General features: G+C 41.6%; 1 protein-coding gene across 2 annotated transcripts in view; it reads left to right on the top strand.

Moving 5' to 3' along the window:
* Window positions 1-245: 245 nt before the first annotated feature.
* Window positions 246-22,393, top strand: part of PKP2 (plakophilin 2) — a 214,735-nt gene continuing 192,587 nt past the window's right edge. The window contains exon 1 of one of the 2 annotated variants that reach the window (XM_053719062.1): window positions 246-809. In XM_053719062.1, the coding sequence (XP_053575037.1) occupies window positions 581-809 (229 nt within the window). In that variant the 5' untranslated portion in view covers window positions 246-580. Of the gene's footprint in view, window positions 810-4,735; window positions 5,268-22,393 lie in introns of those variants that run through there. The other variant, XM_053719061.1, reaches the window with a different exon arrangement.

The following is a 22,393-nucleotide window of genomic DNA, read 5'->3' as shown; positions in this document are numbered from 1 at the left end:
ATCTGAGGCTTAGCTCACTAACCTTACAGGGGATTAATTCCTGTTTAGAGGCATTACACCTTTAGTTACCTTTCTGCCCCCATAGCATTTACACAAATGATTCATTAGTGCAGTTACACGCAGGGGTTAAGGAGTTAACGTCCTCGGTCAGACAAATCACAAAGTGTCAGCTCCTCCTTGTTTCATACAAAGTATGGGCTGGGCGGCTCCGCCCTCACCTCCTCCAGCAGCAGCAGCACAGCGCGGATCATCACACACCTAACCCAGCCCAGGGCACAAGCAGCACCAGGAGCTTAGGGCAGTGCACAAGCAGCACCAGGAGCTTACGGCAGTGCATAACCTACCCAATCAGCCAGTGCAGTGCACAAGCAGCACCAGGAGCTTAGGGCAGTGCACAACCTAACCCAGCCCAGGGCACAAGCAGCACCAGGAGCTTACGGCAGTGCACAACCTACCCCAGGAGCTTAAGGCAGTGCACACACCGCCTCAGGGACTCGGTACTCACCTCTCCGGGAGCCCCAGACACCGCACATCTCCAGGGACCTGTGTGGCTGACGGTGCAGGACCCCCCGCTGCTTCTATGCCCCCCGAGCCGCCCCCTCTGTCCACCTTCGGCACCATGACCGAGCCTGGCTATATCCGTACGGTGCTGGTGCACGAGCACTTCACGGACAGCTCCACCCTGGCGCTGCCCTCCGAGGACCGCTTGGAGAACGGATCTAAAGGAGACACGGACCGGGCCAGCCGCATGCACCAGCAGGTGCAACTTACTATGGCCAAGAAGGGCACCCGGCGGTATGCAGGGGACGGTAAGTAACCTTGTAACCGGCTCTGTACTTACCTGATCTATGGTCTTGTAACCTGCTGTGTACCTGAGCAGGGTACAGCTGTCACTATGGGCACAATGTACTTACCTGCTGTGTATGTACCTGAGCAGGGTACAGCTGTCACTATGGGCACAATGTACTTACCTCCTGTGTACCTGAGCAGGGTACAGCTGTCACTATGGGCACAATGTACTTACCTGCTGTGTATGTACCTGAGCAGGGTACAGCTGTCACTATGGGCACAATGTACTTACCTGCTGTGTATGTACCTGAGCAGGGTACAGCTGTCACTATGGGCACAATGTACTTACCTGCTGTGTACCTGAGCAGGGTACAGCTGTCACTATGGGCACAATGTACTTACCTGCTGTGTACCTGAGCAGGGTACAGCTGTCACTATGGGCACAATGTACTTACCTGCTGTGTACCTGAGCAGGGTACAGCTGTCACTATGGGCACAATGTACTTACCTGCTGTGTACCTGAGCAGGGTACAGCTGTCACTATGGGCACAATGTACTTACCTGCTGTGTACCTGAGCAGGGTACAGCTGTCACTATGGGCACAATGTACTTACCTGGCTGTGGTATAACTGTGTCTATGGTTGTATATGTATACTGCTCGCAATAAACTTACCTGGGTAGAGTGGTCATTTAAGCTTCATACACTGTCTCTATAGCCTGGTGCTATGTAATTGTACCTACCTGTAGCTATATTTTTACCAGCAGTATACCTACCTGTGCCTATGTACAGTTTTGCCTGCTCTGCACACACTTGCTTTGTATGCCCCTCCTCTCTTGTATACATACCTGCTTGCTGATGATGCTTAGCTCACTAACCTTACACACCAGGGATCTGAGGCTTAGCTCACTAACCTTACACACCAGGGATCTGATGCTTAGCTCACTAACCTTACACACCAGGGATCTGAGGCTTAGCTCACTAACCTTACACACCAGGGATCTGAGGCTTAGCTCACTAACCTTACACACCAGGGATCTGATGCTTAGCTCACTAACCTTACACACCAGGGATCTGATGCTTAGCTCACTAACCTTACACACCAGGGATCTGATGCTTAGCTCACTAACCTTACACACCAGGGATCTGATGCTTAGCTCACTAACCTTACACACCAGGGATCTGATGCTTAGCTCACTAACCTTACACACCAGGGATCTGATGCTTAGCTCACTAACCTTACACACCAGGGATCTGATGCTTAGCTCACTAACCTTACACACCAGGGATCTGAGGCTTAGCTCACTAACCTTACACACCAGGGATCTGATGCTTAGCTCACTAACCTTACACACCAGGGATCTGATGCTTAGCTCACTAACCTTACACACCAGGGATCTGAGGCTTAGCTCACTAACCTTACACACCAGGGATCTGATGCTTAGCTCACTAACCTTACACACCAGGGATCTGATGCTTTAGCTCACTAACCTACACACCAGGGATCTGATGCTTAGCTCACTAACCTTACACACCAGGGATCTGATGCTTAGCTCACTAACCTTACACACCAGGGATCTGATGCTTAGCTCACTAACCTTACACACCAGGGATCTGATGCTTAGCTCACTAACCTTACCACACCAGGGTCTGATGCTTACTCACTAACCTTACACACCCAGGGATCTGATGCTTAGCTCACTAACCTTACACACCAGGGATCTGATGCTTAGCTCACTAACCTTACACACCAGGGATCTGATGCTTAGCTCACTAACCTTACACACCAGGGATCTGAGGCTTAGCTCACTAACCTTACACACCAGGGATCTGATGCTTAGCTCACTAACCTTACACACCAGGGATCTGAGGCTTAGCTCACTAACCTTACACACCAGGGATCTGATGCTTAGCTCACTAACCTTACACACCAGGGATCTGAGGCTTAGCTCACTAACCTTACACACCAGGGATCTGAGGCTTAGCTCACTAACCTTACACACCAGGGATCTGATGCTTAGCTCACTAACCTTACACACCAGGGATCTGATGCTTAGCTCACTAACCTTACACACCAGGGATCTGATGCTTAGCTCACTAACCTTACACACCAGGGATCTGATGCTTAGCTCACTAACCTTACACACCAGGGATCTGATGCTTAGCTCACTAACCTTACACACCAGGGATCTGATGCTTAGCTCACTAACCTTACACACCAGGGATCTGATGCTTAGCTCACTAACCTTACACACCAGGGATCTGATGCTTAGCTCACTAACCTTACACACCAGGGATCTGATGCTTAGCTCACTAACCTTACACACCAGGGATCTGATGCTTAGCTCACTAACCTTACACACCAGGGATCTGATGCTTAGCTCACTAACCTTACACACCAGGGATCTGAGGCTTAGCTCACTAACCTTACACACCAGGGATCTGAGGCTTAGCTCACTAACCTTACACACCAGGGATCTGATGCTTAGCTCACTAACCTTACACACCAGGGATCTGATGCTTAGCTCACTAACCTTACACACCAGGGATCTGAGGCTTAGCTCACTAACCTTACACACCAGGGATCTGATGCTTAGCTCACTAACCTTACACACCAGGGATCTGAAGGCTTAGCTCACTAACCTTACACACCAGGGATCTGATGCTTAGCTCACTAACCTTACACACCAGGGATCTGAGGCTTAGCTCACTAACCTTACACACCAGGGATCTGAGGCTTAGCTCACTAACCTTACACACCAGGGATCTGATGCTTAGCTCACTAACCTTACACAACCAGGGATCTGATGCTTAGCTCACTAACCTTACACACCAGGGATCTGAGGCTTAGCTCACTAACCTTACACACCAGGGATCTGAGGCTTAGCTCACTAACCTTACACACCAGGGATCTGAGGCTTAGCTCACTAACCTTACACACCAGGGATCTGATGCTTAGCTCACTAACCTTACACACCAGGGATCTGAGGCTTAGCTCACTAACCTTACACACCAGGGATCTGAGGCTTAGCTCACTAACCTTACACACCAGGGATCTGAGGCTTAGCTCACTAACCTTACACACCAGGGATCTGATGCTTAGCTCACTAACCTTACACACCAGGGATCTGAGGCTTAGCTCACTAACCTTACACACCAGGGATCTGAGGCTTAGCTCACTAACCTTACACACCAGGGATCTGAGGCTTAGCTCACTAACCTTACACACCAGGGATCTGATGCTTAGCTCACTAACCTTACACACCAGGGATCTGAGGCTTAGCTCACTAACCTTACACACCAGGGATCTGGGGCTTAGCTCACTAACCTTACACACCAGGGATCTGATGCTTAGCTCACTAACCTTACACACCAGGGATCTGAGGCTTAGCTCACTAACCTTACACACCAGGGATCTGATGCTTAGCTCACTAACCTTACACACCAGGGATCTGAGGCTTAGCTCACTAACCTTACACACCAGGGATCTGATGCTTAGCTCACTAACCTTACACACCAGGGATCTGATGCTTAGCTCACTAACCTTACACACCAGGGATCTGAGGCTTAGCTCACTAACCTTACACACCAGGGATCTGATGCTTAGCTCACTAACCTTACACACCAGGGATCTGAGGCTTAGCTCACTAACCTTACACACCAGGGATCTGGGGATTAATTCCTGTTTAGAGGCATTTTACCTTGTGGGCTCTGACACCTTTAGTTACCTTTCTGCCCCCTTAGCATTTACACAAATAATTCATTAGTGCAGTTACACGCAGGGGTTAAGGAGTTAACGTCCTCGGTCAGACAAATCACAAAGTGTCAGCTCCTCCTTGTTTCATACAAAGTATGGGCTGGGCGGCTCCGCCCTCACCTCCTCCTCCAGCAACGGATCATCACACACCTAACCCAGCCCAGGGCACAAGCAGCACCAGGAGCTTAGGGCAGTGCACAACCTAACCCAGCCCAGGGCACAAGCAGCACCAGGAGCTTACGGCAGTGCACAAGCAGCACCAGGAGCTTACGGCAGTGCATAACCTACCCAATCAGCCAGTGCAGTGCACAAGCAGCCCCAGGAGCTTAGGGCAGTGCACAACCTAACCCAGCCCAGGGCACAAGCAGCACCAGGAGCTTAAGGCAGTGCACACGCCGCCTCAGGGACTCGGTACTCACCTCTCCGGGAGCCCCAGACACCGCACATCTCCAGGGACCTGTGTGGCTGACGGTGCAGGACCCCCCGCTGCTTCTATGCCCCCCGAGCCGCCCCCTCTGTCCACCTTCGGCACCATGACCGAGCCTGGCTATATCCGTACGGTGCTGGTGCACGAGCACTTCACGGACAGCTCCACCCTGGCGCTGCCCTCCGAGGACCGCTTGGAGAACGGATCTAAAGGAGACACGGACCGGGCCAGCCGCATGCACCAGCAGGTGCAACTTACCATGGCCAAGAAGGGCACCCGGCGGTATGCAGGGGACGGTAAGTGGCCTTGTAACCGGCTCTGTACTTACCTGATCTATGGTCTTGTAACCTGCTGTGTACCTGAGCAGGGTACAGCTGTCACTATGGGCACAATGTACTTACCTGCTGTGTACCTGAGCAGGGTACAGCTGTCACTATGGGCACAATGTACTTACCTGGCTGTGGTATAACTGTGTCTATGGTTGTATATGTATACTGCTCGCAATAAACTTACCTGGGTAGAGTGGTCATTTAAGCTTCATACACTGTCTATAGCCTGGTGCTATGTACCTACCTGTAGCTATATTTTTACCAGCAGTATACCTACCTGTGCCTATGTACAGTTTTGCCTGCTCTGCACACACTTGCTTTGTATGCCCCTCCTCTCTTTTATACATACCTGCTTGCTGTGTGCCCACCTGCCTGCTGTATACATACCTGCTTGCTGTGTGCCCACCTGCCTGCTGTATTCATACCTGCTTGCTGTGTGCCCACCTGCCTGCTGTATTCATACCTGCTTGCTGTGTGCCCACCTGCCTGCTGAGTGCCCACCTGCCTGCTGTATACATACCTGCTTGCTGAGTGCCCACCTGCCTGCTGTATACATACCTGCTTGCTGTGTGCCCACCTGCCTGCTGAGTGCCCACCTGCCTGCTGTATACATACCTGCTTGCTGAGTGCCCACCTGCCTGCTGTATACATACCTGCTTGCTGTGTGCCCACCTGCCTGCTGAGTGCCCACCTGCCTGCTGTATACATACCTGCTTGCTGAGTGCCCACCTGCCTGCTGTATACATACCTGCTTGCTGAGTGCCCACCTGCCTGCTGTATACATACCTGCTTGCTGAGTGCCAGGGCTTTTTGTTGAGTGCCCCTGCCTTGTGTATTGTACATATGGGATTTCATAAGATGAACTTATACTTGTTTGCTAGTGTACATTCTCCAGCTTACTTTAAAATATACGGTGCATATATATTTTCTTCTCAGTGACTGGGGGTATCTTTGCTAATGTTAGTGATGTATCATCATTTCAACCCTGGAGTTGTCAGAAACAAAAAATAAAGGGACCACTATTCCTGTGTTGCAGCAGATGCTTGTATGATTTATACTATTACTAGACAGATGAGAAGCTTTAATTAAGCACATTGTATTTCTGTGAATCCCAGACCAGTTCCTTTTCAAGCTGTTTCTCCCAGACTCCTAAGGGCAGATCCTCTGCTGCCTCCTGTATATCTCAGCACCAGATGCTTGCTGACACCGTTTTAACCCTATCCCTGACAGATTGTTCAGTACAATATTCATTATTACTGTGTCTAGATTCTAGAACAGTTTGTTTTTCCAGCAAAAATGTCTTTGTACAGAGGAATTTCCCCACTACCTGAGGTGAAAATGAAATCTAAATTATAATTTATAAAGGTTTGTTTGTTTGTTGTTGTTGTTTTTTTCTTTAATTGGACAAGACATGGAATGAAATTGTTTTAATATGAGTTTAAAAGGTGCTGTACTAATATTAATATAGGGAAAGGGATGAAGCCATAGGAATTAATGTTCTGTTCAGCTCCAGCGTCCCTTATTGCACCGACATGTAATGTCCCTGCTGTTGTCATTTTGTTTGATGGTGCTTGCTGCTTATGTTGGGGTTACAGTCAGGGTCCCCCTTTTTTATATTCATTAATGTTTTAATGCTGAACCACTAACGTGAATATTTACCAAAAAATATTTTCAAACTATTACAGAGCCCCAGTTTATTCTGTGCTTATTACAATTTAAAAAGGATAATAATATTATTAAACTAATCTATTTCATTAGCTATTATTTTTGGACGATTTCTCATCTGTTGTATGTTGTTAAACCCTACTTAAAGGGACAGTAAAGTCCAAATTAAACTTTCATGATTCAAATAGGGTATGTCATTTTAAACAACTTTCCAATTTACTTTTATCAAGTTTGCTTTGTTCTATTCATATTCTTAGTTGAAAGCTAAACCTACAGTAGGTAGTATTATATGCTAATTTCTAAGCCCTTGAAGGCCGTCTCTTATCTGAATACATTTGACAGTTTTTCACAGATAGAGGGCATTAGTTTGTGTGCCATATAGATAACATTGTGCTCACATCTGCAGAGTTATTTAAGAGTCAGCACTGATTGGCTAAAATGCAAGTCTGACAAAAGAGGTGAGGGGGCAGCCTGCAGAGGCTTAGCTACAAGGTAATCACAGAGGTAAAAAGTGTATTAATATAACTCTGTTGGTTATGCAAAACTGGGGAATGGCAAATAAAAGGATTATCTATCTTTTTAAACAATACAATTTTTGGTGTTTACTCTCCTATTAAGGATTAAACACTGCCCACAGAAAAGGTTATGTGCACATCGGCTAATAAACTGGAGCCATCAGCTCATTTGTACATTAGGTTTTTTGGATACTCACTATGTTTATTTTAACCTTTGGTATGGGATAAGCACATACGGAAGCAGTGTGATCTGACATAAAGAGCATGTTGTATTACTATTTAGGCAGACAAGCAGTATGTATATTTACAGTGGATATAAAGTCTACACACCCTTATGACATTGCAGGCTTTTGAAATGTAAAGAAATAAATAACAATGTAAATGTCAGACTTTGTCCATCTGTAATGTGATCTTTTGACAACAAAAATTGAGGGGAAAAAAATATTGTTAAAGGGACACTAAACACAAATTGTAAACTACATGAACCTTCATATCTATACTATAATCACGTTTGTAACGCGTCCGTCGGTGTCGCCAGTTGTGCATGCATTGTCAAAAGAATGTTTAAGATTTAAAGGGCTGAATACCTCTTTAGGGACAATGGGTAGTTTAGGTTTTTTTTATTTTGGGGGGTTGGTTGGGTGGGGGGATTTACTGTTGGGGAGTAATTGGTAATTAAAGTATATTTATTAAAGTAAAAGAGCTGTTTTAACTTAGGGCAATGCCCCACAAAAGGCCCTTTTAAGGGATTTTGGTAGTTGGTATTATATTAGGGGGTGTTTTTATTCTGGGGAGATTTTTTTTTTTTTCTGTAACTTACTTTTTTTTTTAAATTAGGGTATTAGTTTAGGTTTAAAATTTTTATTTTGGACAGCTTTTGTTTTTTTTCTGTAACTTTACTTTTTTATTTTTTGAAACTTTAGCTTGGGGGTTTGTATTTTTTAAACATAGACTGCACTACGGGCAGGCTTTTCACCTAGTATAAGAATAATTTTGCATTAAACTGCAGTTTTTTGTTTTTTTTTTTAATAAGTATATTGTTTTATGTGTGTTTTTTTTCCCCTTATTTCCCTGTTCACCAGAACAAAAGAACCCCTGCTAACCAATCGCAAACTAATATTCAGATATAGCACAAACCCTGTATGCACATGTGCAGACTGGGGTAGCCTGCACTCTTGTATTCTGGTTTAGCACTGATTCAGCTTAGTTACTATTGCAAAGAATGATTTGCCTATCATGATTGTTGGTGCAAAACTGATAATCCACCTTTTTTTAAAAGCATGTGACACCATAGAAGCTTAGGGAGGAGAGGGCATAGTAAACAGCTCACATAAATTCCCTTAAAGTATTAACCCAAGCCTCCCTGGGAGAAAGTGAAACACATTTTTTTTTAGATGTATTTTACAATGAAATGCTGCAAAATAAATAATAATGAATGTATATTGCAATAATGTTTCACTTGCAATAATGAAACATTTTATGCAATGTTAAAATATTAAGTTCAATGGTCCTTTAAATTATTAGAAACATTTAAAATAAAAAAACACTGATTGCATAAGGGGCTCTAGCTGTGTTCAGTTAACCAGTCATATTCTAAATAAGGCCTGTAGGTAAATCACACACTGGCCATCAACAAAAGATAAAAGGCAAAGGTTGCTGTAGGATTTGCTTGAATGTTTTTGGGGTTGCATCCTGCTAGGAGAATCATTGTCCGCAAAGATTTTCCCAAGAAACTGTGAGACCTAATTTTTGAAGAGTACAAATCGACAGAGTAATGTAAAAGTATATGAAAGGCACAGGATGTATCATGGAGCACTGTCAAAACCATAATCAATAAGTGGAGAAAATGTGACACCACAGAGGCATTGCAAAGATCAAGACGACTCTCCAAAGATGATGAGAAGAAAACTTAGGGAGGCTATCAAAAGGCCAACAGCAACACTGAAAAAGCTACAGGAATTTCTGGCACTTACCGGTTACTCTTTCCATGTAACTACCATCTTTTTATTCAGTACATGTCTAGGTTACTTTCCATGTAACTACCATCTTTTTATTCAGTACATGTCGTCTAAGTTATGGAGTAGAGTGGCAAAATGGAAACCTTTTCTTACAAAAAGGAGCATCCAAGCCTGGCTAAATGATACCAAAATATACCTTCAGTTAAGATGCAACCATGTAGGAAAATGGGGTATGGTCTGACACAACATATATATATATTTTGTATATTGCAAAATATATGTTTAGCGCAAAGCTAATAAAGCTCATCATCCAAGGAACACCATACCGACTACATTCCCTTCAGCTGGGTCAGGGGCTTTTGTAAAGATAGATGGGATAATGAATGGCTCCAAATATCAAGGTAGTTTGGCATAAAACCTGCTGAAGATGAAGCGGTTAGAAAGGCCCAGTCAGAGCCAGACCTCAATCCTATGGAAAACCTGTGGAATGACCTAAAGAGAGCTGTATACAGGAGATCCGCTCACAATTTGAAGGAACTGGAATTTTTTTGCAAAAAGAGTGGGCTATATGTATAAAGTTAATAGAGACTTATTCATAAAGACTTGGTGCTGAAATAAATGCAAAACGAAGTGCTTCCGCAAAGTATTGGTGCGCAAACTTATGCAATCAGTGTTGTGGTTTTCTAATTTAAAATGTTTGTTTTTTCCTCTGGATTTTTCTTTGTTAGAAGATCACATTACAGAAGGAAAAAGCCCTGGCATTTACATTATTTCTGTGTTTGAGAAAACTACAATCTCATAAGGGTGTGTAGACTTTAGCCACTGGTCATGTAATGCTTTAAGGAAACCTAAAACATGTTCAGTTGTCATTTCACTTTGCACCTGGTTGTGGTTTCTCTGTCTTAAAGGGATAGGAAACCCAAAAATTCTGTTCTGTGATTCAGTTAGAGCGTACAATTTTTAAAAAGTTTCTAACTTCACTTCTATTATCAAATTGGCTTTGTTCCTATGGTATCCTTGGTTGAAGAGATACCTAGGTAGGTGTCTGTAGCACTATACAGCAGGGCATATTGCTGCCATCTGGTGCTGTTGCAAATGGATAACATTCTTGCAAAACCGATGCCGTATAGTGCCCCATTTTAAACAAGATACAAGAATGTGATAATAGAAGTAAATTAGTAAGTTATTTAAAATGACTGCTCTGTCTGAATCGTGAAATAAAAATGTGGGGTTTCGTGTCCCTTTAATTGAAGAATGGTCCAACATGTTGGTATTTAGTAGTTTTTGCAGAATAGAATTCATTACTGCTTGATAATAATAACTCTATCTTGTAACAATTTACTACCAATGTCACATTTACAACTTGAATGAGATGCAGTTCTTGGTGAGGTGTGCGCTCAACTGAGCCCCGCAGCTAAAAAAAAAATCTTATCCAGTTAAAATTCACAAACTCATTTGAATGTCACCTGCTTAGAAATGCACAAAAATCTAGTTTAAACTCGAAGAAGCTCTAAAAATAGATTTTAATTTAATGCAAACTAACCACAGAAAGCTATGCTTGGCTACAACTATAGAACCATTTTGATTATTATTATATTTTTAGTATTTGCTTCATTGTTAAAAAAAAAAAAAAAAAAAAAAAAAGATAGAGATAGTTAGTTATATAATTTACACACACATAAAAAAAGTCCAGCACTCGCTCACAAGCTCTCAGCTAAGAATAAAAGCAAAACTGGAAGAGTTAGTTACCGCATTTGGCCAAATGGGACAAGCTCAGGCACCACGTCAAGGACTCTTCCTAGTGCCTGAGTCCCTAACGCAGCCACACACACAAATGCAGGCTAATAAACAAACTGGGATCAAGTCAGGGCTCACAGACTTATGTAATCACTCCTGGCGCAAGCAAAGTTTAGGAGTGGACAGCACATCCGGACCGGGTACACATCCCATGACCCTCAAACAGGCTAAGCTTTGGTTGCTATCGCACTGCGCATAAACTAACTCTTCCAGTTTTGCTTTTAATCTTAGCTGAGAGCTTGCGAGCGAGTGCTGGACTTTTTTATGTGTTTGTTTCTGTAATTCACCCTGTGGACCTGCACCCTGGCAAGCCCGGGGTTAACTGCCTGTGACTCTGCAAGTAGTGCAGCTTTATGTGAGTGCGATAGCGACCAAAGCTTAGCCTGTTTGTGGGTCATGGGATGTGTACCCGGTCTGGATGTGCTGTCCACTCCTAAACTGTATGTAAGTATAATTTTTTTTTCTTTAAAGAGAGAGAATAAATCAGCGCTAGTAACATAAAATCCTAAAACCAATTCTTGGCACTATAAGTACCTTCCTGCTGCCCAAATCCAGACAATGGTAATGCAAAGGCCCCCGCCCACACACTCCGACTGAATGCTAGAGAATAAATCAATACAAAGGGTGGAACAAGGCGCAGGTAAGGGACACCTTAGAGTTACCAGCCTGAAGCACCAAATAAAACTACAAATAACTAAATTAATGTGGACCACTTTTACATACACACTAGAAGACCCCAGTAGGAATATTCCTAGTTCGAACTAATGTAACACACAATGACAAGCTAGATGCCATATTTCCACTATCTAAGTGGACCTTACAATTACTAGGTATTAGAATATACCATAAAACCTAGTAGTGATACTATAAAATATAAAATAGACTTTATTGAGGCAATGATCTAATATCACATTTATTTTCACTCGGGTTCTATCCAACATTGTTGATGTTATATTATTGGTGTTTTTGTTTAACCCAGTTTTTAAATAAATTAATAAGTTATATTTTATACTTATCCGTTTTGAAGCTACGCCTTCTGAGTCTGGGCATCAGAGTGCTATAAGTGCACACTGTCCAGCGGAACAACTCTAGTTCCGCAATTTTCAAGTATATACCTAATTATGCACAAGCACCAACCCACCAATTCTAATAGAGAATATAGTGAGAAACTAGAACAGATAAATTTCTCACCTTATTCAAACCTAAACAAAGTGGGGCTTGCCTCCAATAGTGCCATTGTTAAACCCATTTTTGAAATAAGGGGGCAGTCTGCAGAGGCTTAGATACAAGATAATCACAGAGGTAAAAAGTGTATTAATATAACTGTATTGGTTATACAAAACTGGGGAATGGGTAATGAAGGGATTATCTCTTTTTAAACTAATTCTGTAGTAGACTGTTCCTTTAAGTTCGCTATAAGCGCAAAAAAAAGATAAATGAGCAACTAGACAATTTGATAAGGTATACTATAGAAAATTTGACTATCTAATTTAACTTTTTTTTTTTTTTTTTTTTTTTTTTTTTTTTTGCTGCTCCGGTGCGCCTAGGCTACGTGAACAGAGTAGGAACATGTTACAGTCAAACTTGCCCAATTTTAGCTGCATTTTTAAATGATAAATCAGGGCATTAATTTGCATATGTATTTTTAGCCACAAATATTGGAGAACCTCAATGATAAATCTTGCGCTTAGGGGACGATTTTATAAAAGCCCGAATGGGCCCATATACACCTGTTTCCGTGCGAGCCTTCAGACTCGCCAGAAACAGGAGTTGAGAAGCCGCAGTCTTAAGACCACTGCTTCTTAACTCGTCCACTACCTCTGAGGCATACCATAGGGTTGATTGGCACCCTCTGCAAATCTGCAGGGGGTGGCACTGCTCAAGCATTTCACTAGAAATATTTGTGCATTGATAAATCCTGACAGCATATTCTGTCGGCATTTATCGATGTGCAGGGGACAGGATCATGTCCGCTGCACTTTGATAAATCGGCCCCTTGAAGTGAAACCTGACTAATTCCAGGACATCAGGGCTACGCGCTAATAATATTTTAAAAAATGTATGTTTTGATATTTCTGCATGTACTTAGTTTGACTTCTATCTAAAGCTATTTCTGTGCCTGTGTTTTTGTTCTGTTCATACATATTGTCTTCTAAAAACTAGTCCCAACAGTTTTTAAAGGGATTTGAAACTCAAATATTTTCTTTCATGATTCAGATAGAGCATGTAACTTTCTAATTTACTCATTAATTTATCTTATTCACCATTCAGCAAGCGCTATCCAGGGTTCTGAACTAGAAATTGGCCGGCTCCTAAGCTTACATTCTTGCTTTTCAAATAAAGATACCAAGAGAACAAAGAAATTGATAATAGGAGGAAATTAGATAGTTTCTTAAAATTTCATGCTGTATCTGAATCATGGAAAAAAAAAATGGGTTTCATATTTCTTTAAAGTGTAATTTCCCCATCAAATGTAAAATTATGCATATTGAAATCTTTACAATATGCTTTCATTTTGTCAGATTTTCATCTGACCATTTTAACTCAGAAAAATGTTATTCCTTCAAGCACGTCTGTCTATCCTGTCTAACCACAGTAAAAAAAAAAAAAATACTTGATGATTTTTAAGGACTAAGTCCATGGATTGCGCAACAATGCAAGTTATTCTATCAAAATTAGTTCAATGTTTAAATATAAACCATACTTTTGATTATGTCAACCTCTAGTTTATAAAGCAGCTAGTATGTAATCGGTGCAGTCACAGTCGGGTAATGACCTTGTCTTGTGAAAATACTTATAGGTGGTGTTTGTACAGCTCTGTCAACATATTATTCAATACAGATATTCAGAAAATGAATACAGCAGGTTTGGATTCCTTACACAATTGTTTTGAGTACTGTAAAATAACATATTTGTGGTACATAATATTTAGTCTTACACCCAGCGTGTTTATAATTAAATCTATCATGTGGGTATAGGAGTACTGTTTGCCGTTTATCCATTCACACACATAGTTACATGTGACCTCATGGTACAGCTATTTCATACAATGCTGTAAGTCACCGATACAGCACAAATTACCAAGCTTTGTTTTCCTACATCATTCTTTAGATCCTCCCAGTTTACTGGGTCATTTTTAAGATTTTTATAGCTTGACTGAGCATTATGTGGCATGCAGGAAGTAAAGTGTCTACAATTAAAATAGGAATCATAACTTGGTGACAAACTGTAATATGATACTCTGGGAAGTTCCATCTTTGCATATTTTGCTAGGGGAAGAAATAGCAGATTTAAAATATATAGATAGCTCAGCATACTAATGCACTGTGGCTGAGCTCTGTAGCAACCCAAGGGTTGCAGGTTCGATCCCCAGCTAGGTCCACTCAGCCTTTCATCCTTCCAAAGTCGATAAAATGAGCAGCACCTTGAGACCCTTATGGGTGATTAGCCGCGCTTTACAAGTACCCAATACAATACATACATACAAACCTATGAATCTATAAGCACCTGGGGTGTTTTCGTTCCCTTTATAAATATGACATGTTCTCAGGGTCAGAAATAGTATATAGTGTTTCTTTGCACCTGTTTCAAAATTTGAATTCTCTATATTAAGATTTTAAGGAGCTTTGGAAATTTAAAGGGCTATAGATATGGTGCATTTCCATTTAGGGCATCCTAGGCCAGTGCCGAAAAGTGTTGTTAAAACTCTAGTGCCTTCTCACTGTCCAGTAGTGGCTGAGAGCTGACCTTTTAAAGGGACATGAAACTCAAGCAATTGGGGTGGGGGGGAGAAAAGTTAGTTTACTTCCATTATGAAATGTAGTTCTTTTGGTATCCTTTTGTTGATGACCATAAAGTAGGCTCAGAAGTGTGCATGTGTATGGAGCACTATAGGACGGCAGAATTGCAACTGTGGTTTGTAACAATGTTTTATATATTGTTGCAAGCATGGCTGCCATATAGAGCTGAAAGGTGTATGTGTGCTTTTAAAGGACCACTAAATACAAATTGTAAACTACATGATTTTAAACCTTCATATCTGAGAATAATTTACCAATGAAAACTGCATTTTTTTTTATTTTTTTTTTTGTCAAATGAGTTTATTGTTTTTAAGTTTATTGATTTCACTGAATTCCCTGTCCCCCAGAACAAAAGAACCCAACCAATCACAAACTAATATTCAGATATAGCACAAACTCTGTTTGCACGTGTGCAGTTGAGAGACTGGGGAAGCCGGCCCTTATCTCTTCCCTAGCACTGATTCAACTTTGTTATTATTGCAAAGAATGCCTCTCCTATCATGATTGTTGATGCAAAACTGATAATCCACCTTTTATAAACATGTGACTGCTGAGAATCTTAGGGGGAGGGTGTAATAAACAAAAGTTACATAAATTGCCTAAAAATATTAACCCAAACCTCCCTGGGAGAAAGTAAAACAAACACAATTTTTAGATGTATTTTACAGCAAAAGGTTGTAAAGCAAAAATAAAAAATGAAATAATTTGAAATGTCACGTTTAATGGCCTTTTTGAAGAAAAGGATGCAAAGTGAATGAAGTGAATTTGCTAATAGAAGCAAATTAGATTTTTTTTTTTTTTCTCCACCAAATTGCTATGCTTTATTCAATGGGCAGTATTGCTCTGATGCCCATGCATCGCTTCCCTTTAGAGACATTCTAGTGTAAATGTGTGTATTTGTATGTATGTCTCTCTATATAATATAAATATGTGTATATATATATATATATATATATATTCATTAAAATTATGGGGGGGAAATAAAAAAACTGAAAATAAAATCCTCCATGTCTCAAAATTAAATCAATGTAAATATTTGCATAGGAAACTAGCACATCGAGGCAAGTATCCCCGCATGCTTTTCCCCAGAAGAAATACCTCATATACAATGTTAGCAATGCACAAGAGAATTCTGGGTAAGAATTTTTAACCTTGAAAATGGCTTTACCAATGCAGCAACCAGAAATCTATCTCCTATTGATGAGTTCCGAAAAGAACGAAACAGGCTGTCTAGTGAGTGATTTCTAGTTTGCTGCATTAATCCTGTTAAAAGGATAGCTGTGTTAAAACAGTATTTTGAAGCAAAAAACTGAGAATTTGCATATCTTACCCAGAATTCTCTTGTGCATTGGTAACATTGTATATGAGGTATTTCTGGGGAAAAGCGACCGGGGAATCTTGCTTAGATGTGCTAGATTCCTATGCAAATATTTATATATATATATATATATACACATACATACACATACATATATACATACATATATACATACACATACATATACACATATATACATATACATACACATACACATACACATACACACACACACACACATACACATACACATACACATACACATACACACACACATACACATACACACACACATACACACACACATACACATACACACACACATACACATACATACATACATACATACACACACACACACTCGTGGATCTTTCTCCAGTATGCTCTCATGAAAAGGAGCTAAGATTCAACCACTGAGACCATGATTTTTTTTTTTTTTTTTCATTTAAGTAAATTGTAAAGTTTGTATTTAAATTGTACACTCTATCTGTATCATGAAAGTTGAATTATGACTTTAATTTAATAATCACCGATCTTGAATGGCTGGGATTTATCTCATTGGCTGCTGTAATGAATGGTGCACGCTTGGCTTTGTTGTTTTCTGTGCAGAAACACCCCTCACTGGGGGTATAACTGGAATAAAACATATAGTTTGTGTTTAGATTCTATAAGATCTTAAGACTGCTGATTCTTAAATCTTGTTTCTGGCGAGCCTGAAGGCTTGGCGGAAACAGCTGCATCAAGCTCCGTATAGAATTGGCCCCTTTGTTTTTTTTATCTATCTATAAAAACTATATATTTTTAAAGTAGACAACCCAAGGTATGGATCAAGGCCACTTTTAGTATATTTTATGCCACTATTTGGCAACTCTGCCAGTAACAAATGCCTAATTTTTACTTTTTTTTTTTTTTTTAATTTTAAAGTTATGATTTTTTTTTTTTCTGTAGTGTAGCCCGCCTCCTGATTATATTGTTTTAATAATTTAGGGCCCCATCCCTCCCTCTCCCATGCCTAAAACTTTTCTGTAGTGTAGGGAACTCCACCCCTCCCTCCTTCCCCCTCCTCCGCTTATCAGCCCAACTGCCTCTCTCCTTCCCACGTTCATATGGTGCAAGGGGTTAGTCTCGGGTTCATAGTTGGTTCCTGCTAGTTCCCTCCTTATATTGGGAAAGTAGTAGCTTATTTAAGGAGTTCATCTGTTTGGAAGTTATTTTCTCATTGCCTGTGGTAGTGATGCGGTTTTTTGTGGCTTGCTTGCTTTACGCTGGGACAGTAAACTACGCTGAAGCTGGCATACAGAGTCGTTAACAGAATTGTCAGCTGTCACATGAAGAATACAACAATTAATCTTATGTCTGATTAGCAAACTGGGATTTTATGAATTATTTGATTCGTTATACTCCATAAAGATTTTACATAAGGTGACAAAGAACTTAAAGGGGCAGTAAAGCCAAAATTAAACTTTCAGGCAGAGTATACATTTTTAATTTACTACTATCTTGTAATTTGATTCCTTCTCTTGGTATCCTTTGTTGAAAAGAATACCTAGGTAGACTCAGAAGAATTAATAATCTACCGGGGACTAGCTGCTGATTGGTGACTGCACATATATGCTTCTTGCCATTTGAAACATAAGGAGATGTGAATCTCCAGGCGTTGTACACTTTAATAGCACTCGAATTCCCTAGATTATGCAATAATAGACTGAGTAACAAGTGACGGATAAACTAGGGAAATTAAAATATAACTTTTATTGGGACTTTAAAAATAATGGTTAGACAATACATTTAAAAACACAGGAATCAATATTAACTTAAATCAGGGCAGCAGGCAGATATCCAATTACAGGATTGCTGATAAATACGCACTCTGGAGTTAAACTATTGGTTAGTCTTAATAATATAGACATAGGATGTGGTGATAATCCATAGTCTTCAGACTAATCTCTTATAATTTATGTCTTAATGATGAGACACAGAGAATTATAATGGTGGATATAAGTCAGAGTGGTTCATTATTATGTCAGCAGACACTAGCTGGGTGATTATGGTATATTGTGATATACCATGTACATATTCTCAAATATACAGTGTCATGCGTGAAATCAACTTCCACGTTTGCATACTTGTATTTATGTCAAAGAAACTCGATAAATATATTAGTAATAAAAGAGACTATTCCTCTTGAGGTATAATATTTGCAATATAAATATTCAAAAGTTATTCTAGATATGATCCCTCCGTTACTACAATAAATAACAGATATATTGTTCAGTGGTCCACTATGGGGTTAATACCCGCTAGTAATCATAGGCATTTGTTAAGTTGTTTAAAATTGCCTGCTCTATTTGAATCATAAAGATTTAATTTTGGCTTCAGTGTCCCTTTAAAGAAGATTATCAGTAATGCTGCAGATGTCATTGCTTGCTAGAACATTGAAGATTGTAATGCAGAAATCAGCAATATGTGTTTGCACAATAACTTACAGGTAGCAAACTGCCTTCCAGCACATAGGGACTGTGTGAGGCTATAACAATGAATGTGTCATATAAATATATAGCAGCAATTTATAACAGGAAGCTAGCTGAACATATCGGGTGAGCCAGTGACAAGAGACATATGCACCAGTCAGGAGCCAGCTACCAGTAGTACATTGCTTTTTTTGTGCCTACCTAGGTATGGTTTTGAACCAAGGATTCCAAGATAATGAAGCACATTAGATCCAAGAAGTAAATTAGAAAGCATGCACTATCTGAATAATGAAAATTTTATTTTTTGCTTTACTGTCCCTTTAACTCAGTAGATTCAGTGTTTACCACGCTTCTTTGTTTGTTTTCTTCACATTTTAACCCTTTCATGACAGGGTTATAAAGTCTAGATCGGAACAACGTTCTGATGTAGACAAATTGAAAGATCGCGAGATTTCAATTATGGGATCGGGTCTGGGGGGCGTCCCTATGACGCTAGGAACAGCCTCCAGACCGCGATCAAATCCTGCAAGCCTAGTAGTCTTCAGGACAGCCGTTTGCGATGATGTTGTATTCCGTCATAACGGCTTTAAAGCCCAGTGCCGTTGTGATGGAATACAACAGCATTAAAGGGTTAATCTGGTGATTGCCTAGAAACCAAATACTATTCAGCCTTGTGTATATATTACACTTCATCCACTTACACATTCCTTTAAAAGCTAAAGTTACCCAGGAATACAATAGATTTGCAGTGTCTGAGTATTAATCCACTTAGGGTTTCTGCTGACATTTAAAAGAGGACCTTATTACTTACATAAAACACAGCAGCTCCTGGTACTGGCAGGGAACACACATTCCATCACTACTTTGTGAACTGTTCTGCTTGAAAAGCTTTTTTTTCTTGTACACTAAGAATATTTTTTTATTAACCCATTGCAAATCCGTAATTTAATATTTTTCACCCTGATCAGTTTTGCTCTTAGTTTTTATTTTTATAATTTTTTAATATTTTAAATATTTCAGATCCTTAGCCAAGCCCCGTATTGTTAGAAGCTAACGTAGGTTGCTCTCACTGCTCCCTCTTCCATGCATGCTCACAAGTTCTCCTCCTCGTTCCCTCTGCACTGTGCACACTCTGGGAGGGATGAAGTCGTGCACGCTCTGGGAGGGATGAAGTCGTGCACGCTCTGGGAGGGATGAAGTCGTGCACGCTCTGGGAGGGATGAAGTCGTGCACGCTCTGGGAGGGATGAAGTCGTGCACGCTCTGGGAGGGATGAAGTCGTGCACGCTCTGGGAGGGATGAAGTCGTGCACGCTCTGGGAGGGATGAAGTCGTGCACGCTCTGGGAGGGATGAAGTCGTGCACGCTCTGGGAGGGATGAAGTCGTGCACGCTCTGGGAGGGATGATGTCGCGCACGCTCTGGGAGGGATGATGTCGCGCACGCTCTGGGAGGGATGATGTCGCGCACGCTCTGGGAGGGATGATGCCGCGCACGCTCTGGGAGGGATGATGCCGTGCACGCTCTGGGAGGGATGATGCCGTGCACGCTCTGGGAGGGATGATGCCGTGCACGCTCTGGGAGGGATGATGCCGTGCACGCTCTGGGAGGGATGATGCCGTGCACGCTCTGGGAGGGATGATGCCGTGCACGCTCTGGGAGGGATGAAGTCGTGCACGCTCTGGGAGGGATGAAGTCGTGCACGCTCTGGGAGGGATGAAGTCGTGCACGCTCTGGGAGGGATGAAGTCGCGCACGCTCTGGGAGGGATGATGTCGCGCACGCTCTGGGAGGGATGATGTCGCGCACGCTCTGGGAGGGATGATGTCGCGCACGCTCTGGGAGGGATGATGTCGCGCACGCTCTGGGAGGGATGATGTCGCGCACGCTCTGGGAGGGATGATGCCGCGCACGCTCTGGGAGGGATGATGCCGCGCACGCTCTGGGAGGGATGATGCCGCGCACGCTCTGGGAGGGATGATGCCGTGCACGCTCTGGGAGGGATGATGCCGTGCACGCTCTGGGAGGGATGATGCCGTGCACGCTCTGGGAGGGATGATGCCGTGCACGCTCTGGGAGGGATGATGCCGTGCACGCTCTGGGAGGGATGATGCCGTGCACGCTCTGGGAGGGATGATGCCGTGCACGCTCTGGGAGGGATGATGCCACGCTAGTGTGAAAAGCTGTGCTGGGCTGTTTATAGGGAGAGAGTCAGCAGTGGCTTGTATGACACAAATTTGTCTTCAAAATGAATACATAGCACAGCCAGCTCTCTGAGAAGGTGTAGTGTTTGACTACTGGTTCATGGCCCTCACAGGATATGCGAGTATGCTGCAGAATATCTTTTTACCTCTTAGTTTTGTCAAAAACAAATGCAGCAGTATCTGTAGCGTAAAAGCGCAGCTGGGTGTACCTATCGGCTAATGCACATTAGTGGGAAATACACGTGGTACTGCCGTACTAGTTTCAATTTAAAAATAAAATAACCACATTTATTTCATGGGGAAAAATATTTTTGACGTTTTTTAATGCTGTTGAAAAGTACAATATTGTTTAGCAATGCCAATGTCAGTAAAATTCCTGAAACATCAGTGTGTCCATTTAACGTCTGAGTAACACAATGTGAGTCCGTATTTGATGTTGTGTATGAAGATCAGTACAAAGGTGGACAGTGAAGTCAAAACGAGACTTTCATGGATCAGATAGAACAAGACGTTTACAAACACTTTTTTTTAAATTTATTTATTTATTTTAAATTTGCTTCCATTATCAAATTTACTTAATTCTCTTGATATGATTTGTTGAAAAGTATAGCTTGGGAGGCTCAGGGGCAGCAATGCACTATTGGGAGCTAGCTGAATGACAAGATATGTGTGCATCCACCAATCGGCACTGGTTCGGACAGAGCATGCATTTATAAACAACTTTACAATTTACTTCTATTAAATTGTCTTGTTCTATTGGTATCCTTTATTGAAAAGCGTACCTTGGTAGGCTAAGGAGCAGAAGTACACTACTGCGAGCTAGGTGCTTTTTAGCGACTAGACTTATGTCTCTTGTCATTGGCTCACCCAATGTGTTCAGCTAGCTCCCAACAATACACTGCTGCTCCTTCAACAAAGGATACCAAGAGAATGAAGCCACTTTGATAACATAAGCAGACTAGAGAGTTTTGTTTTTTCTGTATGCTGTATTTGAATCATGAAATTAATAAATAGGTGTTATGTCCCTTTTAAATTATGCTGCAAGTTGGCAGAGCTGACTCTTATGGATACAAATGATAAATACAGATATTAGATTTGATACAAATGTGAAGTTTGCAACAGTGTAAAAGTTACATTAGATAACTCTGTCCTGTGCCAGCGGTTGTATCCAATTACTTCCGCTCTTGCAGTTCTGCATGGAATGAGGACATGTCAGACTTTGCCTTTATGCTGAGACTTGAAATTCCAAATCAGTATATTGCTGAGGTACTATCCAGAAATCATCTTAACACTTGCTTTATACAGGGTTAAGGTTTTGTAGTAGAAAAACACATAAAGCCTTGTATAAAGAGATAATGCACTGTACAAT

This window comes from Bombina bombina, chromosome 6, assembly GCF_027579735.1.
Source record: "Bombina bombina isolate aBomBom1 chromosome 6, aBomBom1.pri, whole genome shotgun sequence".
Classification (NCBI taxonomy): Eukaryota; Metazoa; Chordata; class Amphibia; order Anura; family Bombinatoridae; genus Bombina; species Bombina bombina.
Note: the sequence above shows the minus strand (reverse complement) of the source record. Positions and strands in the feature narration are given on the sequence as shown.